Source organism: Phragmites australis, chromosome 12 (genome assembly GCF_958298935.1).
Source record: "Phragmites australis chromosome 12, lpPhrAust1.1, whole genome shotgun sequence".
NCBI lineage: Eukaryota > Viridiplantae > Streptophyta > Magnoliopsida > Poales > Poaceae > Phragmites > Phragmites australis.
Window position 1 is genome coordinate 11372763 of NC_084932.1, and position 21795 is coordinate 11394557.

Consider the following 21795-nt stretch of genomic DNA (forward strand, 5'->3'; position numbering starts at 1 on the left):
CAGCCTCTGGCCGAAGGTACGCCAGTACCTTCGCACCCTTTGGTCAGCGGAATCGCTGGTCAACCTTCGGCTTCCGACCGAAGGTCTACCGCAGCCTTCGCCTCCGCGGGTGGCAGGAACTGTAGACATGCCTTGGGCTTCGACCGAAGGTCCGTCGTGGCCTTCACCCGCATGGATGGGGGTTATGGGACAACCTTCGGGCTTCGACCGAAGGTACGCCATGGTCTTCGCCTGTATTTCTTGAAACACCACTGCAACACCCATGAGTGTTTAGCCACCGGTAGACTTCGACATGCCATATGAAGGGGGCAAGAGGTCATTCCCAATAGAAGCCCCCTACAGTTAAGGTTCATCTTCGATGGGCTGAGCCTGTAAACTGAAAGATGTCTCAACGTCGTCCCATTCGGCCCGTCGAAGGCTTGCGGGGGGTAGGTTGCATTTTTGCAGATTCCCATCTGAACTGTTGGTTACAGTAACAATTTGAATTTTATTATTATTATTTTATTTTTTTTGGTATGACCATCTTGCCCCTCAACAACCATTACGTAAATGGGCATTAAATGCCATCGCTGGACACCGAAACATCTTGTTTTAACCGCTCTCCTTTTCACTGCTATAAATACAGCTGCAAGGTTATTTCTTTTTACTGCGTGCCATTGCTCAAGCTGCAGCTCTGGTATGAAGCGTCGCATTCTCATGCTTCCAAGGTTCTCTCCATCTCAGATCTCAATGCAGCGTGATGGCATCGAAGGCTAGAACGAACCGCCCGAAGACATACTGGATTGGGCAGTCGAAAGTAGATGAAGAAGTGCTAGTCGGCCTTGTGAAGGAAGGACTGATCAACGATGTTTCGAAGGTTAGGCTCCCAGGGAGCCATGAGATGCCGGAGCCTGTTGATGATGAAGCTGTCGTCTTCATTGACTATTTTCGCTCAGGCCTCCACTTCCCTTGCGATGATATGGTGACCAAGGTGTTGAAATTATTTGAAGTGTACTTACACTAGCTGACGCCCAATGCCATTGTGAGGCTAGGTCTATTAGCTTGGGCTGCTCAATCCGAAGGAGAGAAAGCATCAGCTAGGTCCTTCGCCGCTGCCCACCGGCTTCATCACTAGCCGAAGCCCGTATTCGCCTGCAGCGTGCAAAGAGAAGCACATTACTGGTGTTTAAACTTTGCTTATCACGCTGGCTTGTCCACTCCCACCATTGTGTACAAAAATAAGTGGCCGAAGGACTAGACGCAATGGTGGTTCTACCACAAGGTGGACCAACAGGAATTTCTTATTTCAAAATGCGAAGAGGTGAAAGGGAACTGTGCCCCCGACGTGCAACTGAAGGCGTCTCAGCAACATGCTCTTGAAGCCTTCGCTAGATGCACAAAGTATTTGTCGACCTGGGACCTCGTAGAAGAATTCATAGCCACCGGAGTATGGCTCCTCAGTCGGGATTGGAGCATCCCAGAGTTCGGAGAAAAGGGGCCAGAGGGGCTGAAAATATCGAGGTAGTAGCCGACTCTTCATCCTCTTTGTCCTCGAGCTCGTCCTACAACAAGTCATCTGGTGGCCATAGAGCCACTGAGACGGAGGAGTCTACGCCCACCATGCCCCACCGTTGCGGGAAAGGACTGATGAGCCACGGTGGGTTGATCAACACGAAGGCTATCGAGCCTGAGGCATTTAAGATGTCATCATTTGAACCAAGCTCCGGGCAGGTCACCGATGCCAAGAAAATCTTCAACACCTTCGTCCTACCCGAGCTTGAGATATCCCTCGCCCGGAAGCCTGCCGCCGAGCTCCTTGATGCTTCCGACGTGGCAATTGCGAAGGTATCTTCCTATGTTTTATTATGTTTATTTGTTGCCTTGTTTCATTATTTAGTTACTCGTTCTCATACCCGTGCGACATCGCAGGCTATGCTCATCTCGCACGCTCAGCGCAAACAAGCTAAAAATTACGAAGCCCGCGCCAAGAATGCGGAGGCACAAAGGGACATGTAATAGAAATGGGCGGAAAAAGCTGAAGCCAAGAAGCGCAAATTCATGCACCGAGCAAGGGAAGCCGAGGGCGTGCATGCAAGAACTTGAGAAGGAACTAAGCTCCCTCCGCTCGGAGAAACAGAGCACTGAAGAAGAGGTCAAATGCTTACGGCAAAATCTACAATCATCAGAAGCGCAAGTCTAGGACCTACAGGCACTCTGCACCACTAAAACCGCTAAAGCGCAGCGAAGAGCTGGGCGAGGCGAAGGCTTTGTCCGAAGATGCCCTGAATGTACTTGGAGAGCTGGAGCCGAAGGCCATTGCCATATGCGAAGCCATCAGCGACACCTTTGAAGGGATCGGTGCTTCGGCCACGCCTCCAACACTTGATATTGTTGGGCTGGGTGGTCCCATAGGATGGATTAATGAAACCAGTGGAAGCCTTCTCCTTGCGGCTCAATTGTACGGTGACTTTTGCGCAATGGTCTCAGCCTGGAGCCTTGTACAATTAATTGAAATGACTGGCTGCGACCATCACGTTGCACTTCAGAAGCACACCTTCCATTATCCAACAGATATGTCTACTTTAGCCGTGTTGAGGGCGTCGAAAGCCACAGTGCGATCATTCACCACCAATTATTGGTGTAGACATGGCTGCGATCTCGCCCTCCGGGAGGCGGAGATCAACCGCCAGCGAGTACGTTGTTTCTTGTTATCATTTTTATTTAATTGGTTCAGTCGTGTGCGCATTGAACAAATCTTTCTGTTGCAGGCGAAGGCGAGGGATGACCCTTCGGCTAAAGCCATGACCGTGACAGCCGAAGAGACAGGGAAGGTGTGACGAAATAGCGCAAAGCGTCATATTCAGTCTTGAAATTTTGTTATAAACTGAGGCAATGTAATATATATTAGCACTGTAATATATACTATTTTTACTTGTTGCCAAATGTTCTTGACTATTTGCACTCCCTGCGCAGGTCCTCCCCTCAGACACTGCGCAGGTAGCCAAAGAAGTTTAACCCATTACTATGATGCGGGACAATTTTTTTGTGTCTTGGTCTTGTTGGAACTCCTTCCACTGCCGCCATCCAGATATTGAATTCGATCAGTATTGGGGGGGTGAAGTGTAGGGCATACGACGCGATGAATAATAGAACCAAAGCATTTTGGAGATCTTTTAGCCCTTCGGCTTTGGTTACTCGTAGGGTTGAGCGCAATTCGCATCGGATTGCGCTTGGAGATGTCGAACCTCCACATACTCTCATCGATCTGAATCCTGAGCTAGAGGACGACAACGATGGACTCCTGCATTGCCAGCCTCAGCTTTGTTACCGTCGGGGACCCTCTTTGCAACTAGTGCAACACACCGAAGGCGGGTGCGCCCCTCATGTATCTCCATCCTCTTCATCTTGTTATGTTGGGTCCCCATTGGACCCAATGATGCCTTTTCATGCTAGTTAAGGCATAGCATTTCAATTTGGCTTTAGCCGATGGTATAAGGATTTTGTTGATCCTAATATTGATCACTTTACGGAATAAAAAGAATGTTTTATACAATTGATGTTACTTCATTTTTGCCAATTAAGTTGTTCCTTCGGCGGCATCGTGCTTGAAGTGTGATCTCAACAAAGCCGTTCCGCGATGCTGTCAAGGCTTAGGAACGTTTCGTAATGACGCAAGTAAATCCTCCCTCGGTGAACGCTGTTCAATTGACTCTAGGGCCGCAAGGAACTTTGAGAGCGTCTCCCACGAAGCGTTTTCTTGAGTGTCGTCATCCCGAACATTTTAGCCGAGGGGGACACTTTGGTGGCAATGAAAGTTAAGGACTGCTCTGAGAACGCCGTCCCCCCCCCCCCCCGACTTTTTGGCTGTAGGTACCTTCGGCAGTGATGCAAGTTAAGTACTGTTCCAAGAATGTTGTCCCCCCCCCCCCCGACTTTTTGCTATAGGTACCTTCAGCTGATGGAACCTTATTCTTAACAACCCGGTAGCACGTGGCATTACCTCGCGTTGTAATTCCTATTTATTCTTATCTTTTTTTTGTTTTTATTTCTGAAGCTTTGCTTTTTCTTCAGTGCGGGGGTAGGTACTCTTAGCTCCCGACTTTTTCGAGAGATGCGCCACCTGATCTTAGGTTGAGCAACACATCAGTTTTTTATTTTCTTCGAAGGTTTGCTTCTCCTTTGGTGCGGGGGCCGGCACTCTTAGCCCCCGACATGGCGAGAGGTGCGCCTCCTTCTTTTCGATCGAGCAACACTTTGGCTTTTTCTTCTGAAGGTTTGTTTCTCCCTGTGTGCGGGGGCATGCACTCTTAGCCCCCGACTTTTTGCCGAGAGGTGCGCCGCCTTCTTTTAGGTCGAGCAGCACTTCAGCTTTTTTCTTCTGAAGGTTTGTTTCTCCTTCGGTGCGGGGCCAGACACTCTTAGCCCCCGACTTTTTTGCCGAGAGGTGTGCCGCATTCTTTTAGATTCAGCAGCACTTCGGCTTTTTTCTTCTGAAGGTTTGTTTCTCCTTCGGCGCGGGGGCAGGCACTCTTAGCCCCCGACTTGGCCGAGAGGTGCGCCGCCTTCTTTTAGGTTGAGCAGCACTTTGGCTTTTTATAATTTTTTATTTTAGGTCGAAGGGTATGGTGTCTTTTCTTGACACTTTGCACCTCATGTTTTGCAGCGAATTTTTGGCGCGCTCCTCGTCGATTGGTGTGCCCCCTTGTTCTAAAAGGCTGCCACACTTGGGGGTATTTTCATATATATTGATGTTTACAAAGGTCCCTACCTCATTAAAAACCTCACGCCCTAACGAAGGGTTCCCCCTGTCAGGAAAAGAGTGCAGTTCTCGTACATTTTGGTTACATGAAAAGAAAAGAAAATTACATAAATGCTGCCCTATCATGGGTGCTTCGCCCAAAGGTGCGAAGACTTTCACCACTACTACACATAGAACTTGCGAAGGTTGTCCGCTTTCCAAGTATGTAGGAGCCCCTGACCCTCTAGAGTAGCCAAGTGATATGAACCGGGCCTTAACGACCTCTTCACTAAGAAGGGGCCGTCCCACTTGCTTTGTAGTTTTCCCACGGATGAACCATTGCTGAGTCTTCGCAGTATAAGATCCCTAGGGGCGAACTTCTTTAAGGATATTTTCTTGTCTCTCCACCTTCTAGTCTCCTCCTGGTATTTGTTCAAGTTTTTGGCAGCCTGCAATCTCACTTCCTCGAGCGCATCTTTTGATGTTAATTCTTCGCTTTGTGCCGATTCATTTATGACCCTAAATTATTTGTTCTTGCATTCTTCTGGAGTCATCGCTTCTTCGCCGAAGAGCAGGCGAAACGTTGTGAAACCGGTCAGCCTTGTTACTATTGTTCTTACAGACCATAAGACCTTTGGAAGCTCTTTGACCCATTTTCCTTTCGCCAACCCTTACAGACGCCTTGCAACACCAGTGAAGACGATGTCGTTCGCCCTTTCCACGGCTCCATTCGACTCTGGTGATATACGGATACGAAATGGACTTTGATTCCCAAGCCTTCACAGAAATGCCTGAATCCTGCACTATCAAATTGGGTGCCATTATCCAAGGTTACTTCGCGTGGGACTCCAAAGCAGTAGATGATGTTCTACCACAAGAATTTTCAGATATTTTTTGATGTTATATTCTCGAGCGACATTGCCTCCACCCAAATAGGTGGAAAAGTATTTAACTGCAACGACAGCATAGTGCAAGTTTCTTGGAGCGGTCGGTAGCTAGCCAACAATGTCAATTCTCCACCACGTTAATGGCCAAATTGGTGGAATGAGATGTGTCTTCGTCGAAGGCCTGTTTGATACCTTTGCCCAGTACTGGCATGGCGTACAACTTCGGGCTATGTAATCCGCATCACTTAGCGCCTTTGGCCAAAAGAATCCCTGTTTGTATACCTTTCTGACTAGGGCTCGAGTGCCTACATGCGAGCCACACTGTCCCCTATGTATTTCTCTCACCAAACTTTGCCCTTCTTCCTGAGATATGCATCGTAGCAAAGGTGCACAGACTCCAACCTTGTACAAATCATTTCCCACAATTTTGTAGTTTCTGACTCTTTGGGCCATGCGCTTCACTTCAACATTATCTTCGGGCTCATAATAACTATGAAGGTAAGCCATTATTGGAGAGCGCCAATCTTTCTATTTCAATTATAGCAACCGAACGTGTCCTCCGCGAAGAGTCTTCTACAGCTGGCATACTCAACTTTTGGTAGAATACATCTGGCAGTATTGGCAGATTTTGTGCTACAGCCTTTGAGAGGTCATCTGCTTCGAAGTTGTCATTCCTCGATATACTCTTGACCGTGAACCCCAAGAAGTGCTTTTCCATGCTTCGGACTGCTGCCATGTACCTAACAAGCTCTGGTTCTTTTGTCTGAAATGTCTTGTCAATCTGACTTGCTATTACTTTAGAGTCCGTCTTAACCAGCACCCTTCGGACGCCCAAAGCTTTCACCTTGCGAAGGCCAAGGAAGACGGCTTCGTACTCTGCGACCTTGTTTGATGATTGAAATTCTAGTCCGGTAGCATATCTTAATTTTACCCCCCGAAGGAGAAGATAGTACCGCCACTGCACCTGCTCCTGTGGCACCCCCGGCCCCGTCGCAATATGCGATCCAGACCGGGTCTGACGATTCTTCTGCCGAGGCTTCGGCAAGCCGTGTCCATTCTGCTACGAAGTCCGATAATGCCTGAGACATCATCGCTGTTCTTGCCACAAAAACTATCATGAGTGGAGCAATCTCTGCAGCCCATTTTTCCATCCTTCCTGTAGCTTCCCGATTTTCAAACACGTCATGAAGGGTTAGGGAGGTTGGCACTGTAATCTTGTGAGCCGTGAAGTAATGGTGAAGCTTGCGCGATGCCATTACTAGTGCGTATGCCACCTTTCCCATTTCGGTGTAGAATCTCTTCGGGCCCGCAAGAGCCTCCGACACGTAATATACTGGAAACTATTGTAGCTTGTTATTTTCTTGCCTCTTCTGCACAAGTACGGTGCTTACTGCCGAAGGGGATATTGCTATGTACAGTAACAAATCAGCCTCGGGATCGGGACTGGATAGGGCTGTGAGCTTCATTAGATAGTTCTTTAGTTCGTCAAAGGCTTCTTGCTGCTCCGCACCCCATTTGATTGGGTCGGAGCCTTTTAACGTCTTGAAGAAAGGTAGGCTTTACTCTGCGGATTGCAATGAACTGATTCAGCACCACCAACCTGCTTGCCAGGCGATGCGCTTGTTTCCTGCTCTGCGGAGGTTTCATGTCTATTATTGCCTGAACTTTTTGGGGTTCTACTTCGATGCCCCTCTTCGACACCAAGAACCCCAATAGCCTCCCGGACTGTACTCCAAAGGCGCATTTTTCAGGGTTTAGCTTTAGGCCTGCCCTTCGCAAATTTCAGAAGGTTTCCTGCAGGTCTTCGAGATGTTGGTTCTTTCTGCCACTCTTGACCACTATGTCATCAATGTATGCCAGGACATTTCACCCTATTTGTGAACTTAACACTATTTGCACCAACCTGGTGAAGGTAGCGCCAGCATTTCGAAGGCCAAAGGGTATCCTCACAAAGCAGTATATACCGAAGGAGGTTCTGAAACTTGTCTTCTCCTCATCCTCCTTTGCCATCCAAACTTGGTGGTACCCAGAGTATGCATCTAGGAAACTCAACACTTCACAACCAGCAGCAGAGTCCACCAGCTAACCAATTCTAGGTAGTGGGAAATCATGCTTTGGACAGGCCATGTTTAGGTCTGTGAAGTCCACGCACATTCTCCACTTGCCATTACTTTTCCTAACTAGCACTAGATTTGCCAGCCACTCTGAGTGCAAGACTTCACGTATCACGCCAGTGTTGAGCAGCTTCTTTACTTCAGCCTTCGCTGCTTCTTCCCTTTCTTTCGAAGCTTTCTGATGCTTTTGCTTCTTTGGCTTCGCGCTGGGGTCTTCATTTAAAGTGTGCTGGATGATTTCCATACTGACTCCTTGCAGGTCCTTTGGAGACCAGGCGAAGACATCCTCGTTGCTACGAAGGAACATTATCTATTCTTGCTGGTCTTCCTCTGGGACCTCTGCCCCGATGATGATTTTTTACCTAGCTTATCTGGATGCAGCGGTACTATTTTGGTCTCCCCTTCCGGTGTAGCCTTCGCCACCTTCTTTACCTTTGGCTGGACCTCACTTTCCCTAAGATCCACCGAAAGCCCCGTCACCACATGGACATTTCGTCGACTTGGAGTGATTCCTACTTTGATTCTACAGGCCACTTGCTGATCTCTGAGCACTGTTATGATACCTTTGGGACTCGGCATCTTCATACACAGATATGCATGGTGCGGTATTGCTCCAAATGTGTTCAAGACTCCCCACCCAAATATCGCATTATAGGGATAGTTGATATCGACCATATCGAAGGTAATGTCCTCCGTCCGAAAATTTGACCCTGCGCCAAATGACACCGGGATTGTTATCTTTTTCCAGAGTGTTCATTGCATTTCCGCCGAAGCCTAGCAATGGAGACCCAACCTGGTCCAGGTCGCTTCGTCGTAAACCCATTTTGTCAAAGGCATCCGCAAAGATGATATCTATTGAGCTTCCGCCATCTATCAGGATTCTATGCACTTCATTTCCCGAAATGTTTGCTGTAACCACGAAGGTGTCCGTGTGTGGGTAATCTAGAACCCTCATGTCATCTTGTTAGAATGTGATTGGCACATTGGACCACCATGAGTGAACGTAAGTTGGCCCTACGCCAACGTGGTTAACCCTTCGCACATATTCTTTTCGCTGCTTCTTCGACTCTATCTCCTGATTGGATCCTCCTGAGGTTTCCAACACCATGTTGTATCCACGATTCACCGTGTTCACCGATCTACTGGTCTCTGGTGGTGCTTCGATCACTGGTCTCAGTAGAGGTGGAGGTAGCTCCCCTTGGAAGGCCAATTGTCCAGTCGTCTGATCCAGCTGAGCTAAGGCAATGGGGGCATATTGTTGTGCTGGCACGAGCATTGGTTGCCACTGGTTAGTGAACGTCGTTCCTAGATTGTAGTTTTCCATGCTTTGCCTTGCCCGAACTGTGTGGCATGGTATACGGTTCTTACTTGATCGAAGGATTGCTTCGCTAAGCTTTCTTTCATGGCCATGACCTGTAGGCACTGCTTGGTCCTATGACCGGCTCCTTCGCCATGTAACTCGCAGTAGAACATGGCAAGATCCTGTGGAGCCCGTCCACCTCGACCTCCTCGGCCTCGGCCTCTACCACTTCGGCCTCCTCAAGTAGACCCACTTTGCCCTTCGCTTATCGCTTGAGCAACTTCGATTGGGCCAGAGTCTATCTGATTGACCTATTTTTGCCTTGTTATGTATTCAGATGCTTCGCCTTTTCTCAAATGCCTCAATCGGTCTCTAGAGTGGCCAGCGCCTGCCTCCCTGGCTGACGTATTTTTTTTATTGCTTTTGAGGCTACCATTTCATTCTTCCTCCAAAGTTGGTCGAGCTCGGATCTTGCATATTCTTCCATCTTGTTGAGCAGCTCTTGTACACTCCCTAGCCTCTTTCTTGTAAGCTTCCCTGCTAGAAGTCCCCCTCTGATGCCCTATATGGCGGCATCGATGATTGTGTCTTTGCTCAGCCCCTTTGCCTGACAGCGAATGTGTACGAAGCGACGCATATAGCTCTGTAATGCCTCTATTGGCTGCTGCTTCAGTGCGAAGAGGTCGTTTGCGGTAATCTTGTCTGCCCGATTTCCCTGGAAATTACTGTATAGGGCGATGCACAGTTGCTCCCACAAATAGATGGATCTCGGAGGCAACACGGAGTACCATGACCTTACTATCCCTTTTACAGCCAATACAAAGGCCTTCGCCAGTGTTGCATCATCTCCTCCAGCGGATTCGACTGCCGCCTCGAAACTCATTACAAATTCTCTTGGATCTGACTCACCGTTGAACATTACTACTATAGGCATCTTGAAGCACAAAGGCCACGGCTGGTTCTGCAGGCCAATGGATAGTGGGGACTCTGGGTCACCTGCGGATTACCGTCGTCGTAGGTCCTGCGCTGGTCGTGCTGTGATTTCCGACGGTGTCACGTGGCGACCTGTTTCCTTCGCGCGATGCAGCATATCGATCTCTTCTTAAATTTTCTCCAGTGTTTTCTGGCTTCCTCCGCTCGCTTGCGATATTCCACGTTTTCCGACTTGGTGCTAGGCTATCCAACATGCACTTTTTTTTCGCAATCTGCCTCTCTAGTTCTTCGGCTTCCAACCTGGCTATTCTTTCCTCCTGTGTTTCGTCTTCATCTTCGTATTCTGTGAAGTCATCCAGGTCTTCCCACTCTTCATCCCGTGCCTTTCCTCTCTCTTATGCCGAAGGATCCAGGCGGGCGCGATCGCTAGTTTCTATGACCCGCACTGCTGCTACGTTTTCCTGGACGGCCGCTCTGTGCCTGTCTTCATTGCCCACTGGAAGCTCCTTTGGCCGAAGCGTTGCTTGAGCCTGGTAGCACTGAAGGGGGCCTTTCGGCTGAAGCTCCGGCTGTATTCAAAGGCTGCAGCAATGTCTCCGATGTACCAAGTGGCTTCGTCTTCTTGTTTTTAGGTGGCATAGCTTTGGTCCGTTCGAACCCCGTGAACGACGCCAACTGTTGGAACCACTAACCCCAACCAAAGATAGCCTTCGTTCTAGGGGAAGACCAAAGGCCCTGAGTGTGACACGTGTTATGAGTAAATGGTCTTGATTTCTCCCATCACTTCATATACAGTATGGCCCTATTTATAGCCCGTACCCAACTACCCAGTGCTTGGATTTACAGTTTAACCCCCTCAACTGCCACATTCCCGTCATATTCGGGGGCATTATGGTACAATCAAGTATATTTACATAATTACAACTCTGCCCTGGGTAGTTCAGTGGGCCTCGACGTCCATTTGTGGTCTTCGGTCAGTCTCATGGCTGCGCTGAGGGCCAAGGGGGTTGCGGATCACCACTCCCACCTAGCCTTCGGCTTCGCCTCCGACACACCATCGCCAGGCTCCGAACAGAGTACCTCCGAAGACAGGCAGTGGCTAAGGGCCGAGGGGGTCGAGGAGTACCACCTCTCCCGCCTAGCCTTTGGCTTCGCTCCAACATGCCGTCGCCAGGCTCCGGGTGGAGTACCTTTACAGCCAGGCAATGGCTCAGGGCCGAGGGGGTCACGGACCACCTCTCCCACCTAGCTTTTGGCTTCACCTCCAACACGCTGTTGCCAGGCTCCAGAAGGAGTACTTCCGGAGCTGGACAGCAGCTAAGGGTGTGTTTGGTTGCCCGAATGCCCTCAGCCTGGTTCGTACGAGTCATGCAGGCTGAGTTGAGTCAGGCTGAGTTGATGCATGAGGGTCTGTTTGGTTAGCTGTATGTGGTGAGTCTGGCTGAGAAAAGATTGTATTTGGTTGCCCGCATGAGTATACGTTGTATTACAAAGAAACTCATTTTTTTACCAAATAACCTAGGTTAGAAATATTTTTATAAATTAGTACATCACAGGATAAGAATATTAGTGAATTTTTTATGATTTTTGAAGAATTTTAATTAGATATTGACTTAGATTTTTTAGATCAAATTAATTAAAATGGGTTGCTAGTGAGCTCTAGTTTGCTCACAAAAATGTTTAGAATTTTTGGATCACTTTTATACCACTAAATAAAATCTAAAATTAAATAAAAAATTATTATGCACAGTATTTTTTGCACTGAGCGAGCCAGCCCCGGCGTGTACGCCCGATTCCAGCGTACGCGCGGAGCTAGGCTCTCTCGATGCATTTGCACGGGCGGGTGCAGGCCAGCAACCAACCAAACACGCGCTGAGCGGATACGGTTGTACGCGCGGATGCAAGCACGCGGAGAACCGAGCATCCAAACACGCCCTAAGTGCTGAGGGGGTCGTGGACCACCTCTCCCGTCTAGCCTTCGGCTTCGCCTCCAACACGTCATCGCCAGGCTTCGGATGGAGTTCCTCCAGAGCCTAGCAGCGGCTAAGGGCCGAGGGGGTCGCGGACCACCGCTCCCGCCTCGCCTTCAGTTTCACCTCTGACTCACCATCGCCAGGCTTCGAACGGAGTGCTTCCGAAGCCCTGTAGTGGCTAAGTGCCGAGGGGGTTGTGGACCACCTCTCCCGCCTATCCTTCTGCTTCGCCTTTGAGACACCGTCACCTTCAACACAGGCAGTTGCTAAGGGACCCGTAGGGTCAAGAACACCTCTGGAGCTTGTCACCAAAGGTTCCAGATTGACTTCGCTGAGTCAAAAATCTGGAACAAATTGGGAAGAACGCCCTACTAGTGCCAAGCCCGAGGAGTACGCAATAACCGGGAATGACAAGGTCGCCACTACTCCACTCGGTTCTCCTTAGTTACCCTACGTATCTACCACCACCAGATTCCCGAGGCCACCTCTCCCCTAGAAGGAATGAAATCGGTGGGGGTTGATCTATGCGAAGGCTCCATACCTCAGTCGTCAGAAAAACTAGCCATCGCCTACGAAGGACTCTCCATTTTTGTCGGAGGTTTTGTAAGACTCTCCGTTTTTGTTGGAGGTTTTGTAAGACTCTCCGTTTTTGTCGGAGGTTTTGTAAAGTTCTCCATTTTTGCCAGAGGTTTTGTAAGGTTCATTGGCATGTATTAATGCTGAAGGCCCTACACACTATCGGTGCTACGCAATACCTTTCACGAAACCTAGGCAGTCTTGCCTTTCAGGTGACCTAGGCATGCTACGCCCGCGGTGTGTAGGCTTGTCGTACTCCCGAGGAAACGTCCGGGGTGCACCGCAACACTATCCACCAAGGATGTGCTGTGGCGCGTGGCATTTGTACGACCGAAGCTATGCAATACCTTCCAGGAAACCTAGTTGATGCCTTAGTAGTGACCTAGGCATGCTGCGCCCGCGGTATATAAGCATGTCGTGCAGAGAGGATTCCTTGCGACAGCATTCCTCAAAGCACCGCATCCTCACATCAGGGCAGTCCCCTAATATGCGGCGTCCACATACTATCGAGGCTACACAATACTTTCCAGAAAACCTAGGCAGTCTTGCCTTCTAGGTGACCTAGGCATGCTACGCCTGCGGTGTGAGGGCTCTACTTCCTACCAAGGCAAAGCCTATGCTCCGAGAAACCCTTTTAGGTGGCCTTGGGTTTAGGCAAGCAATGCTTACTAATGCGTGGGCTTGTCACGCCTCCAGAGAAATCCCCCGGGGGCACCGCAACTACATTACCAAGGAAGTTCCTTGGTAACCGGCATCTACACACTATCGAGGCTACACAATACCTTCCAGGAAACCTAGGCAATATTGCCTTCCAGGTGACCTAGGCATGCTACGCCCGCGGTGTGTAGACATGTCGTGCAACGAGGATTCCTTGTGATAGCATTCCTCGAAGCACCGCAACTCCGTCACCGAGGACATCCCCCACGGCGTGGCTTCGACACCCGAGGTTATGCAAATGCCTTCCAAGGCACCCTGGGCATAATCTGCCTTGCAGGTGACCTAGGCATAAGCGGCGCCCGCGGGGTGTGAGCCTCACTGTCTACCGAGACTACGCAATGCCTTCTAAAAAATCTAGGCAGTCTTGCCTTCCAGGTGACCTAGGCATGCTACGTCCGCGGTACGTGGGCTTGTCACGCCACCCGAAGATGTCCTACGGGTGGCACCGCAACACGGTCTATCAAGGAAATCCCTTGATACGTGGCAACTACACTTCCGAGGCCGCACAATGCCTTTCAGGAAACCTGGGCAGACCTGCCCCCCCAGGCGAACTAGACACGATGCATCTGCGGGAGTGTAGGGATTTTGCATGTTTATACTAGCTAAGTTTTGCAGTCTACTTTTGGCAATAAGAAGCTAGTTGTGGCATAAAATATAGCTAGGTTATATAACTATTCATGCTAAATGAGAACGTAACTTAAGTTATACCGCTTCTACCTAGTGGCTATCTATTGCGAAAAGACTTCTAGCAGTAAGGTTGGAGGCCTCCAACAGACTCTAACCTGGCCGTATGAAAGACAGATCACTAGGTAAACTACTTGGTGTATAACAGTGGGCATACCTTTGTAGGAATAAGGCCTCTATTGTGAGGCTTGGTGGCCTCGAAGCCTATGGCTAGGCTGGGAGAGGCGGTGCTTGACCTCCTCAGCCTTTAGTTGTTGTCTGGCCCCGGAGGTGATCTGTCCGGAGCCTGGCGACGACATGTTGGAGGCGTAGTTGAAGGCTGGTTGGGAGAGGCAGTCCCCGACCGCCTCGGCCCTTAGCCGCTGCCAGGGTCCAGAGGTACCCCGTCCGGAGCCTGGCCACAACGTGTCCTCGACTCAGTTCTCGTTGCTGAATGTGGTACCGTTAGTAGTAGGATCGGTAGTGACATTGCAGCATTGAGGGGCCGAGGATATGCTCGGGAGTTTGCCCGACGCCTCCGAACCCTATGTCATCCTTCACCCACTCCTTCTGTGACCAAGTATTCTGCTTGCCTTCCGAGGTATTCCTCCCAGAAGGTCATGAGGGTACGACCGTCGTTGGTGTTCTGGCCACGCCCTGGTCCATGTAGGATGCACCCGTGTGCCTCTAAGGGCGCCAAAGTTTGGAGTTGTCATTGGGGTCACTGCCGTAGGCGGTGTGTCCCGGAGCTTGTGGTTTCCCTAGGGTCTCCTTCCCCTTTGGGAGACCATCGAGGCTGCCCGGTGAACCAGCTTTTGGAGCCGAAGTGGTTCTAACTATGCCTCCTCGGACGAGGTGAGCTTGGGGTTCCCTGCACGTGGTTGGCTTTGCGAGGGTGGCGTCAGAGGCACTGTTGGGGTCCGCACACCCCGGAGCCCTCCGTCTCCTTGGAAACCTCTTTCGCCTGAGGGGCCCAAGGAGGGCACTGGGTGGATAGACTTTCCGAAGATGTTGGCTCGCTCGGGGTATCCCAGGTGTGATCGAAGGGGATACCTGAGGATCAAGCCTGGGTGGGAGGATTACTGGGTTGGACCATTGGAAGGCAGCGTGCTTCACTGTGGCTTCGGTCCTCTCCTGAGGATCAAGCACTTATGTGTTCAAGTCCCCACGAACGGCGCGCTGTTGGAGCAAGAGTTCATCTTGCCCTAGCAAGTACGGCAAGAGTTTCTTCTAAGGATGAGACTCAAGCTTGGAGATGAAGTTTAAGAGGAAGGAACACCACGAATGTATTGATGGTAGAAAAAATAGATCGCTCTCGGAGGAGTATCACAACGTGACTTGGTGTATTTCACCTCTGTGTCTTTTTCACTGTCTTGCCCGTCCCCCTGCCCAGATGACCAAGGCCCCCTATTTATAGGGCCGTGTGTAGCTTGGCGTACAAGTTATCATAATGTACAAATATATGGGATCTGATCGATTTACTGGGCCTTATCCCGGATAGCTACTTTCTACCCTATTTGGGAGATGAATATCCACCACCGTGGTGCCTGCCCCCTGGAGTGCGGTGAGCCAGTCACAAATTGCGGCCCGGTGCCGCACTGTCAGGGGTGTCAGGATAGCCTCCATTACGCCAGAGTGTCAGAGCGACGTCCATCAGCCTCGGCATTTAATGCTGGTCACTTCCTTGCATGCAACGCACGACTGGTGCTCCCCTTCCAACAGATCTTTCCTAAGGCCTACTGACTCACCTTGTAGCCTTCGAGAAGGTGACACGAGCAGCCCGAGGCGAGGGCCTCGGAAGGCATGGAACCGGGAGGTGAAAGCATCAGGAAGCAGGACTCTGGAAGGCTGGGGCTTTAGGATGCCGAAGCTTCGGGGGACCGAGGCTTCGGGAGGTCAGATTTTCGGGAGGCTGAGCCTTCGGGAGGCCGAGCGGGTTAAGCTAAGGGAAGGCTTTGCAGGTACGAAGAGGTATCATGGAGGGATCTGATGACTTCGGAAGTCGAGCCCTTAACTGAGGGTTCAGAGATCAAGGCTCCTGAGGGATATAGATGGTAATCTTCGACCATTATCCTCGGATTGGTTTATTTTTCCCCCAACAACTAGCAAGTGCCCTTGAAGAGGCCATCGCTGGACACACCACGGACAGTTGACGGACCAATGATAACTTCGATGGCAGTAGTCACCGCGTCTCTCTCGGAGGTGACCACCTCAGCTTCTTCTGCCACTCATAAGAAGAGTACCTCGGGCTCGTGTACGGAGGTCGTCAAGGTCGCGGCATCCAACATTGTAGGTGTAGCGATGAGCTCCGATCCCTCTAGGGCACCTTGTGTGACTTCCTCGAGCTTGGAGTATTATCGAAGAATATCTAATAATATGAAAGTAGATATCACTACCCTTCTTTAAAATATACTACCTTTTGTTTAATTGGAAGGCTGGGACCCGATGTCGTGACATTTGCATGATTCTGTGAGGCTACATATAGTTTTTTTTCTGTAAGGTGTGAGAGAGAAAGAGACTAAATAGAAAATATCAGCTCAGTCAATAAATGTGATGTTAAGTTCACTGATGGTAAAAGAAGATAACTAAGAGTATTCTGGAACAAGCACAACTTAAATATAAATGATCACACAGATCATTGTCTTGGTTGGTGGCGTTTCACTGTCCTTGACAACTTCTAGTGTATCAGGCCCACTCGCCTCCTTTCGCACCCTCTTTATCTGTATCCAGGGACAACGGTCGCAAGCCATTTCACCAGGCACCACCAACCATCTACTTATTTTGCAGAGCATAATCTCAAAAAGCTTCAAATATCTGAGTTTGAGAGAGAGAGAGAGAGAGACAGAGAGAGAGACAGAGACAGAGAGAGAGAGAGAGAATGGGAAGTTCATCGGGGCTTGTGGACTGGAGAGGACGGCCAGTGAACACCAAGAAGCACGGAGGAGTGAGAGCTTCAATCTTCATTCACGGTAGCAACTGATACTTGCATAGTTGTATGTTTCCTGTTTCTTTTGAATTCTTTCCCTCACTATCTGATGAATCCAGTGATCGTTGATGATGAGTTCAAACTCCACAAGGCTTCCAAACTCTTCTCTAATTAACTACATAATTGGTCTTCGTCGTAAAAAAAAACTACATAACTGGTATCACGTATCCATACAACTGGTTTAGATCGATTCTTCTATTTGCTTCATATATGACAATGCTTCCTATAGCTAGCTTGTAGTTCTTACCTACTCCAGCTTTTATTTCATAACATGTATTTGGCGAAAATGAGACTTACAAGGTCACCTAGTTCTTCTCACTCGACGTTGACATTGATGATTGATATGAGCTATCGGTTTCTCGATCAAACGTTCAATCTACTTAATGCTTTCGTGGCGTTCATATTTTTTTTTTTTTATCTTTGTCCATCTGTTCTCTGCAGCACTGGTGCTGCTCAGCAACGCGGCCAACATTGCCAACATCTTGAATCTTGTGAGCTACCTGCGCGGAAAGATGCACATGGACGTCGCCAAGGCCTCTACGATGGCGAGCAACTTCTTTGCTGCACTGCAAATGTTCTCCATCCCAGCAGCTTTCCTCGCCGACTCCTACACTAAACGCTTCTACACCGTCCTCTTCTTTGGACCTATTGAGATATTGGTATAAATTGGTACTCCACTTCTTTTTCTTTTTTGTCGAAAGGAACATTTCGGCAAGAAAATAGTCTTTTTGTTGATCTTCTAAACTAGGTTTGCTTGTCACGTGATCTTGAAGTTAATCACAATATACTTGGAGTGGAGGTGTTAGTATTGTCATTTTTATCTTTCTCCGAGCAATATAATTGTATCCTCATTGAACAAATGGAATAATCAAACATGTCCATGCACATTCCCATACATATCTCCCAGCTGCTCAGCAAAGTGACACAGAAAGAAACCAAAGAGATAAGACGCTTTCATGTTCTCTGGAAAGAACATTTCTTTTTTTCTCTCAGTGTTTTGCAGACGTCTGTTATTGCCTTATGGTTTGAACTTTAATTACTCAATAGCTTTAGTTTAAAGGTGATGCCAGTCAAGTCATTTTATAGATTGTCTAACAGGCTAATGGTGTGGAAACTGATGGATCATGTTTGGCTACAAATAAATACAAGTAATGCGAATGCCCAAACGAAAACAAAAGAAAAGTTCACATAGGAGTAATAGAAAATTCAGAACAAAATTTTACGTCCGTGACAAAAAAAAAAAATCAGTAATGAGTTGTAGATGAGAGAGAATGAATTGCCCTAATTAAGTAATTAGGCATCATCAATTGGAACATACGATGAAATGGATGAAATTAGGATCGACCTATGCCTAGAGGTTGCGAGGCCTTGTTGTCCTTTTTATCTTACTGGGTAAGCCTCATGATATCTTCTGCACTGGTGGTTGGATTAGCTAGCCTTCTATGGCTACTGGTGATCTGTCAGTCTGGTGACTTCAGGTGCCTCTAGTTGGTATGTTGTCGTTATGGTTGGGCAACTCAGGATCTGCACTCCATTTATGGGCAATGGAGATTTTTCCATTCAATGTCATATTGACATGACATGGATGGTAAATAAAGTAGTGGAAAAACTGATGGGGTGACTAGTCAGTAATTTCATTCCCTGGTTTTTTCCGTGCTTCTGAGGTGTTTTCACTATTTCACTATTTTGGGTTGGTGTGACTGGCACTGTGTTGCTGCACTTCTTGAAAAAGAAACAGAACAAGAAAATTTTACGGTCCAGCAGGTGGCGTAAAGCCGAAAACGATGTACATACATGAAAGAAAAACTTAACAATTACACTAACATACAGGTAACGCGCAACCATGGATATAATAGACACTTCGGGTGTACTTAAAATGCCCAATATAAAAGTGCATTTCATGACGAGTTCAGTATAAGTATTTCAAATATAGAAGTTTTTAAAGAAATATTTCTAGACATATAGAGAGTTGAACTGAAGAATTTGCACTTCCTAATGTCATCCAGAATATGAGCAAGGGTAAAGGATTCATCACTTGCTGGGCTTTCAGGGAGTAATAGGAATTAAGAAGTCGAAAAGTCAGCCTTTATTTTTGAACAGATAGCTAAAGTTTCAAGAAAATCCTCTAGAAAACCTTCAAATTAAATATAGTTAGCAACAATTGGCAAGTCCCGTCAGGGACAAGCAATGTTTCTTGATGTTGTGTTGTACTCTATTGCGGAATCTAATTGGCTAAAGAAAACTTTGTTCTTTTTCAACTAAAAATATGTTGAATTTTAGTTCTATAGAAATATCTTTAATGAATATTTTAACTAAAAATATTGAACTGACTTTCAGTGGTCTCTAATATGTTTAAATTTATGCCCTAAAAATATGTTGAATTTTATCACCACTTTAGATAACTCTATATTGGTACGAGTTAATAAACTTTAGTTCTATAAAAATATCTTTAATGAAAAAGTGGCAACTAAACCGTGCTGCAGGGCTACATCCTTCTGGCCGTCCAAGCGCATGTTCCATCCTTGCACCCGCCATCGTGCATCCCCAGCCAGACGAACACATGCGAGACGGTGCATGGATCCAATCTGAGCCTGCTCCTCCTTGGCCTCTACCTGATCCCCATCGGTGATGGTGCGGCTCGTGCATGCCTACCCGCACTTGGTGGGGACCAGTTCGACGCGGCCGACCCCGTGGAGCAGCGCCAGGAGGCGAGCTTCTTCAACTGGTACACCTTCGCCGTGTCATCAGGCGGGTTTGTGGGGCTCGTGTTCGTCGTGTGGGTGGAGAACAGCAAGGGATGGGATCTCGGGTTCGCCGTGTGCGCCTTATGCGTGCTGCTAGGGATGTTCATATGGATTGCCGGGTTCCCGTTCTACAGGAACCAGCTGCCCAGCGGAAGCCCCGTCACAAGGATCTTGCAGGTATGTGTTGCATTGTTCGAGCTTTGAAGTTGAACCCTTTTCTAAACCGTTGCAGAACTCATTTCGTTGGAGAAAACATGTGTACGTGGTGTATTTTGAAAAATTGGGCACGATAATTCGTTTAATGGAATATCTAGGATGCATTAATGCCTGTTAAATTATTGTGGCTGACAATGTAAGCCTTGAAGTTACTTATCAACCAACCAAATAGCCCACCATTTGCATAGATATTCTTGTTTACTAGGTCCATATGAAATCTTATGACCATATTATCCACGTTAGGTTCTTGTAGCAGCATTCAAGAAAAGAAATGTTCAATTACCAGAGAACCCCAGTGAGCTACAAATCAACCAAGATGATGCCAATGCTATTGAAATGCTGAAAAGAACAGAGGGGCTTCAGTAAGTACAAATCTGAGCATTCTTACAATCCCTCCCAATACTGATGAAATGAAATAGGGCTGAAAGTGTGAAATCACTCAAACTCCAGGTTTCATTTCTTTTCAGGTGCCTTGACAAAGCTGCAGTAGACACCGGGAAGACCGGTGCTTGGTCACTCTGCAGCATAACCCAGGTGGAGGAGACCAAGGTCGTCCTTCGCATGGTGCCCATCTTCCTCAGCGCCATCCTAGGCTACATCCCCGTGCCGCTGATCCTCAATTTCACCGTCCAACAGGGAAACACAATGGACACCAAGCTCGGCACGATCCACATCTCTCCTGCAACGCTCTTCATCATCCCTACCGTCTTCCAAATGGTGATCCTCATCGTCTACGACCAATTTATCGTCCCCTTCCTGCGCAGAATCACCGGGTATGTGGGTGGTATCACACACCTCCAGCGCATCGGCATCGGGTTTCTTTCAGCCACGGTGGCCACCGGAGTCGCCGCCCTAGTGGAGACAAAGAGGAAGAGGGTGGCCGAAGAGAATGACCTTATGGATGCGACCACTGGGATTCCAATGTCTGTGTTCTGGCTTACTATGCAGTTCTTCCTCCTAGGGGTGGTGGATGTCACCTCATTTGTAGGCCTACTTGAGTTCTTCTATAGCGAGGCGTCCATGGGGATGAAGTCCATTGGGAGCTCCGTCTTTTACTGCATTCTTGGGGTGTCAGCTTGGCTTGGGAGCCTGCTGATCCAGGTGGCGAACCGGGTTACGAGGCGTGGCGATGGGACAGGAGGGTGGCTCGATGGGACCAACTTGAACATGGGAAAGCTTGACAGGTTTTATGGGCTGCTTGCAGTTCTTGAGCTGGTGTCGTTATTGATCTACATCTTCTTTGCGAGGAGGTATGTGTACAGGAATGACCAAAGAGTGGTGATTGAAGGAGATAAGAAGATTACATTAGAAGATAGTGTGGATGTGATCTGATGATCTGAAATTGGGAATATGAAGGATTATCGTGCAGTCATGCAATTGTATTAGAAACATCATGCTTGTTTTGTAACTAAGCCGCAACCAGGGGACCCATGTATGTTAGTAGCTTACAGCTCTGAGTTGAATATAAATCCACTGAAACCCAACATGGTGCTTTAGATATGTCCGCGTTAGACCTCGTATGGAAGTCGAACTGTTTCCTGTGAAAGTTGTACAATGTTCCAAAAAGCACTGAACTTCGCACCGCACAGATGCATTGTTTCATTCCTACTCAATAAAGTTAGGGCCTCTTTCCTTAGGCTGAAGCTTTTTTAAAAGTTGCTTTTAAAAGCTGGTGTTAAAAACCTGTTTATACAAAAGCTGCTTTGAAATTAGTTTTTGATGCAGATGAAATGTATAATACATGTAATACCCATCAGAACACTATCTTTCAAAAGCTAAAAAACTCCTTATCAGCTTCTAACTTCTTGTAATAATGACAGTTTTTGCTTCTCAGAAGTCATTTCCAGAAATGGGAAATAGACTGTTTAGTTCAGTTTTCTCCTTCTGAGTAGCAAAAGCCAGCAGAAGCTAAACCAAATATGGTCTTACTAGTAAGGGTGGTAATGGGTTGGGTAGGAGTCAAATGGAG

At 48.1% G+C, this 21795-nt stretch overlaps 1 protein-coding gene across 2 annotated transcripts; it reads left to right on the forward strand.

Annotated features, from left to right (window-relative positions):
* Positions 1-16609: 16609 nt before the first annotated feature.
* On the forward strand, positions 16610-21481 carry LOC133886819 (protein NRT1/ PTR FAMILY 4.5-like). Of its 2 annotated transcripts, none has more exons than XM_062326673.1 (5): positions 16610-16849; positions 17308-17525; positions 19350-19787; positions 20070-20188; positions 20294-21481. In XM_062326673.1, exons 1-5 carry the CDS (start codon positions 16759-16761, stop codon positions 21156-21158), a joined length of 1731 nt encoding a protein of 576 aa, XP_062182657.1. In that variant the 5' UTR covers positions 16610-16758; the 3' UTR covers positions 21159-21481. The 2 variants fall into 2 exon arrangements, with proteins under 2 accessions (XP_062182657.1, XP_062182658.1); XM_062326674.1 differs by having other exon boundaries at positions 16747-16873.
* The last annotated feature ends 314 nt before the right edge of the window (positions 21482-21795 follow it).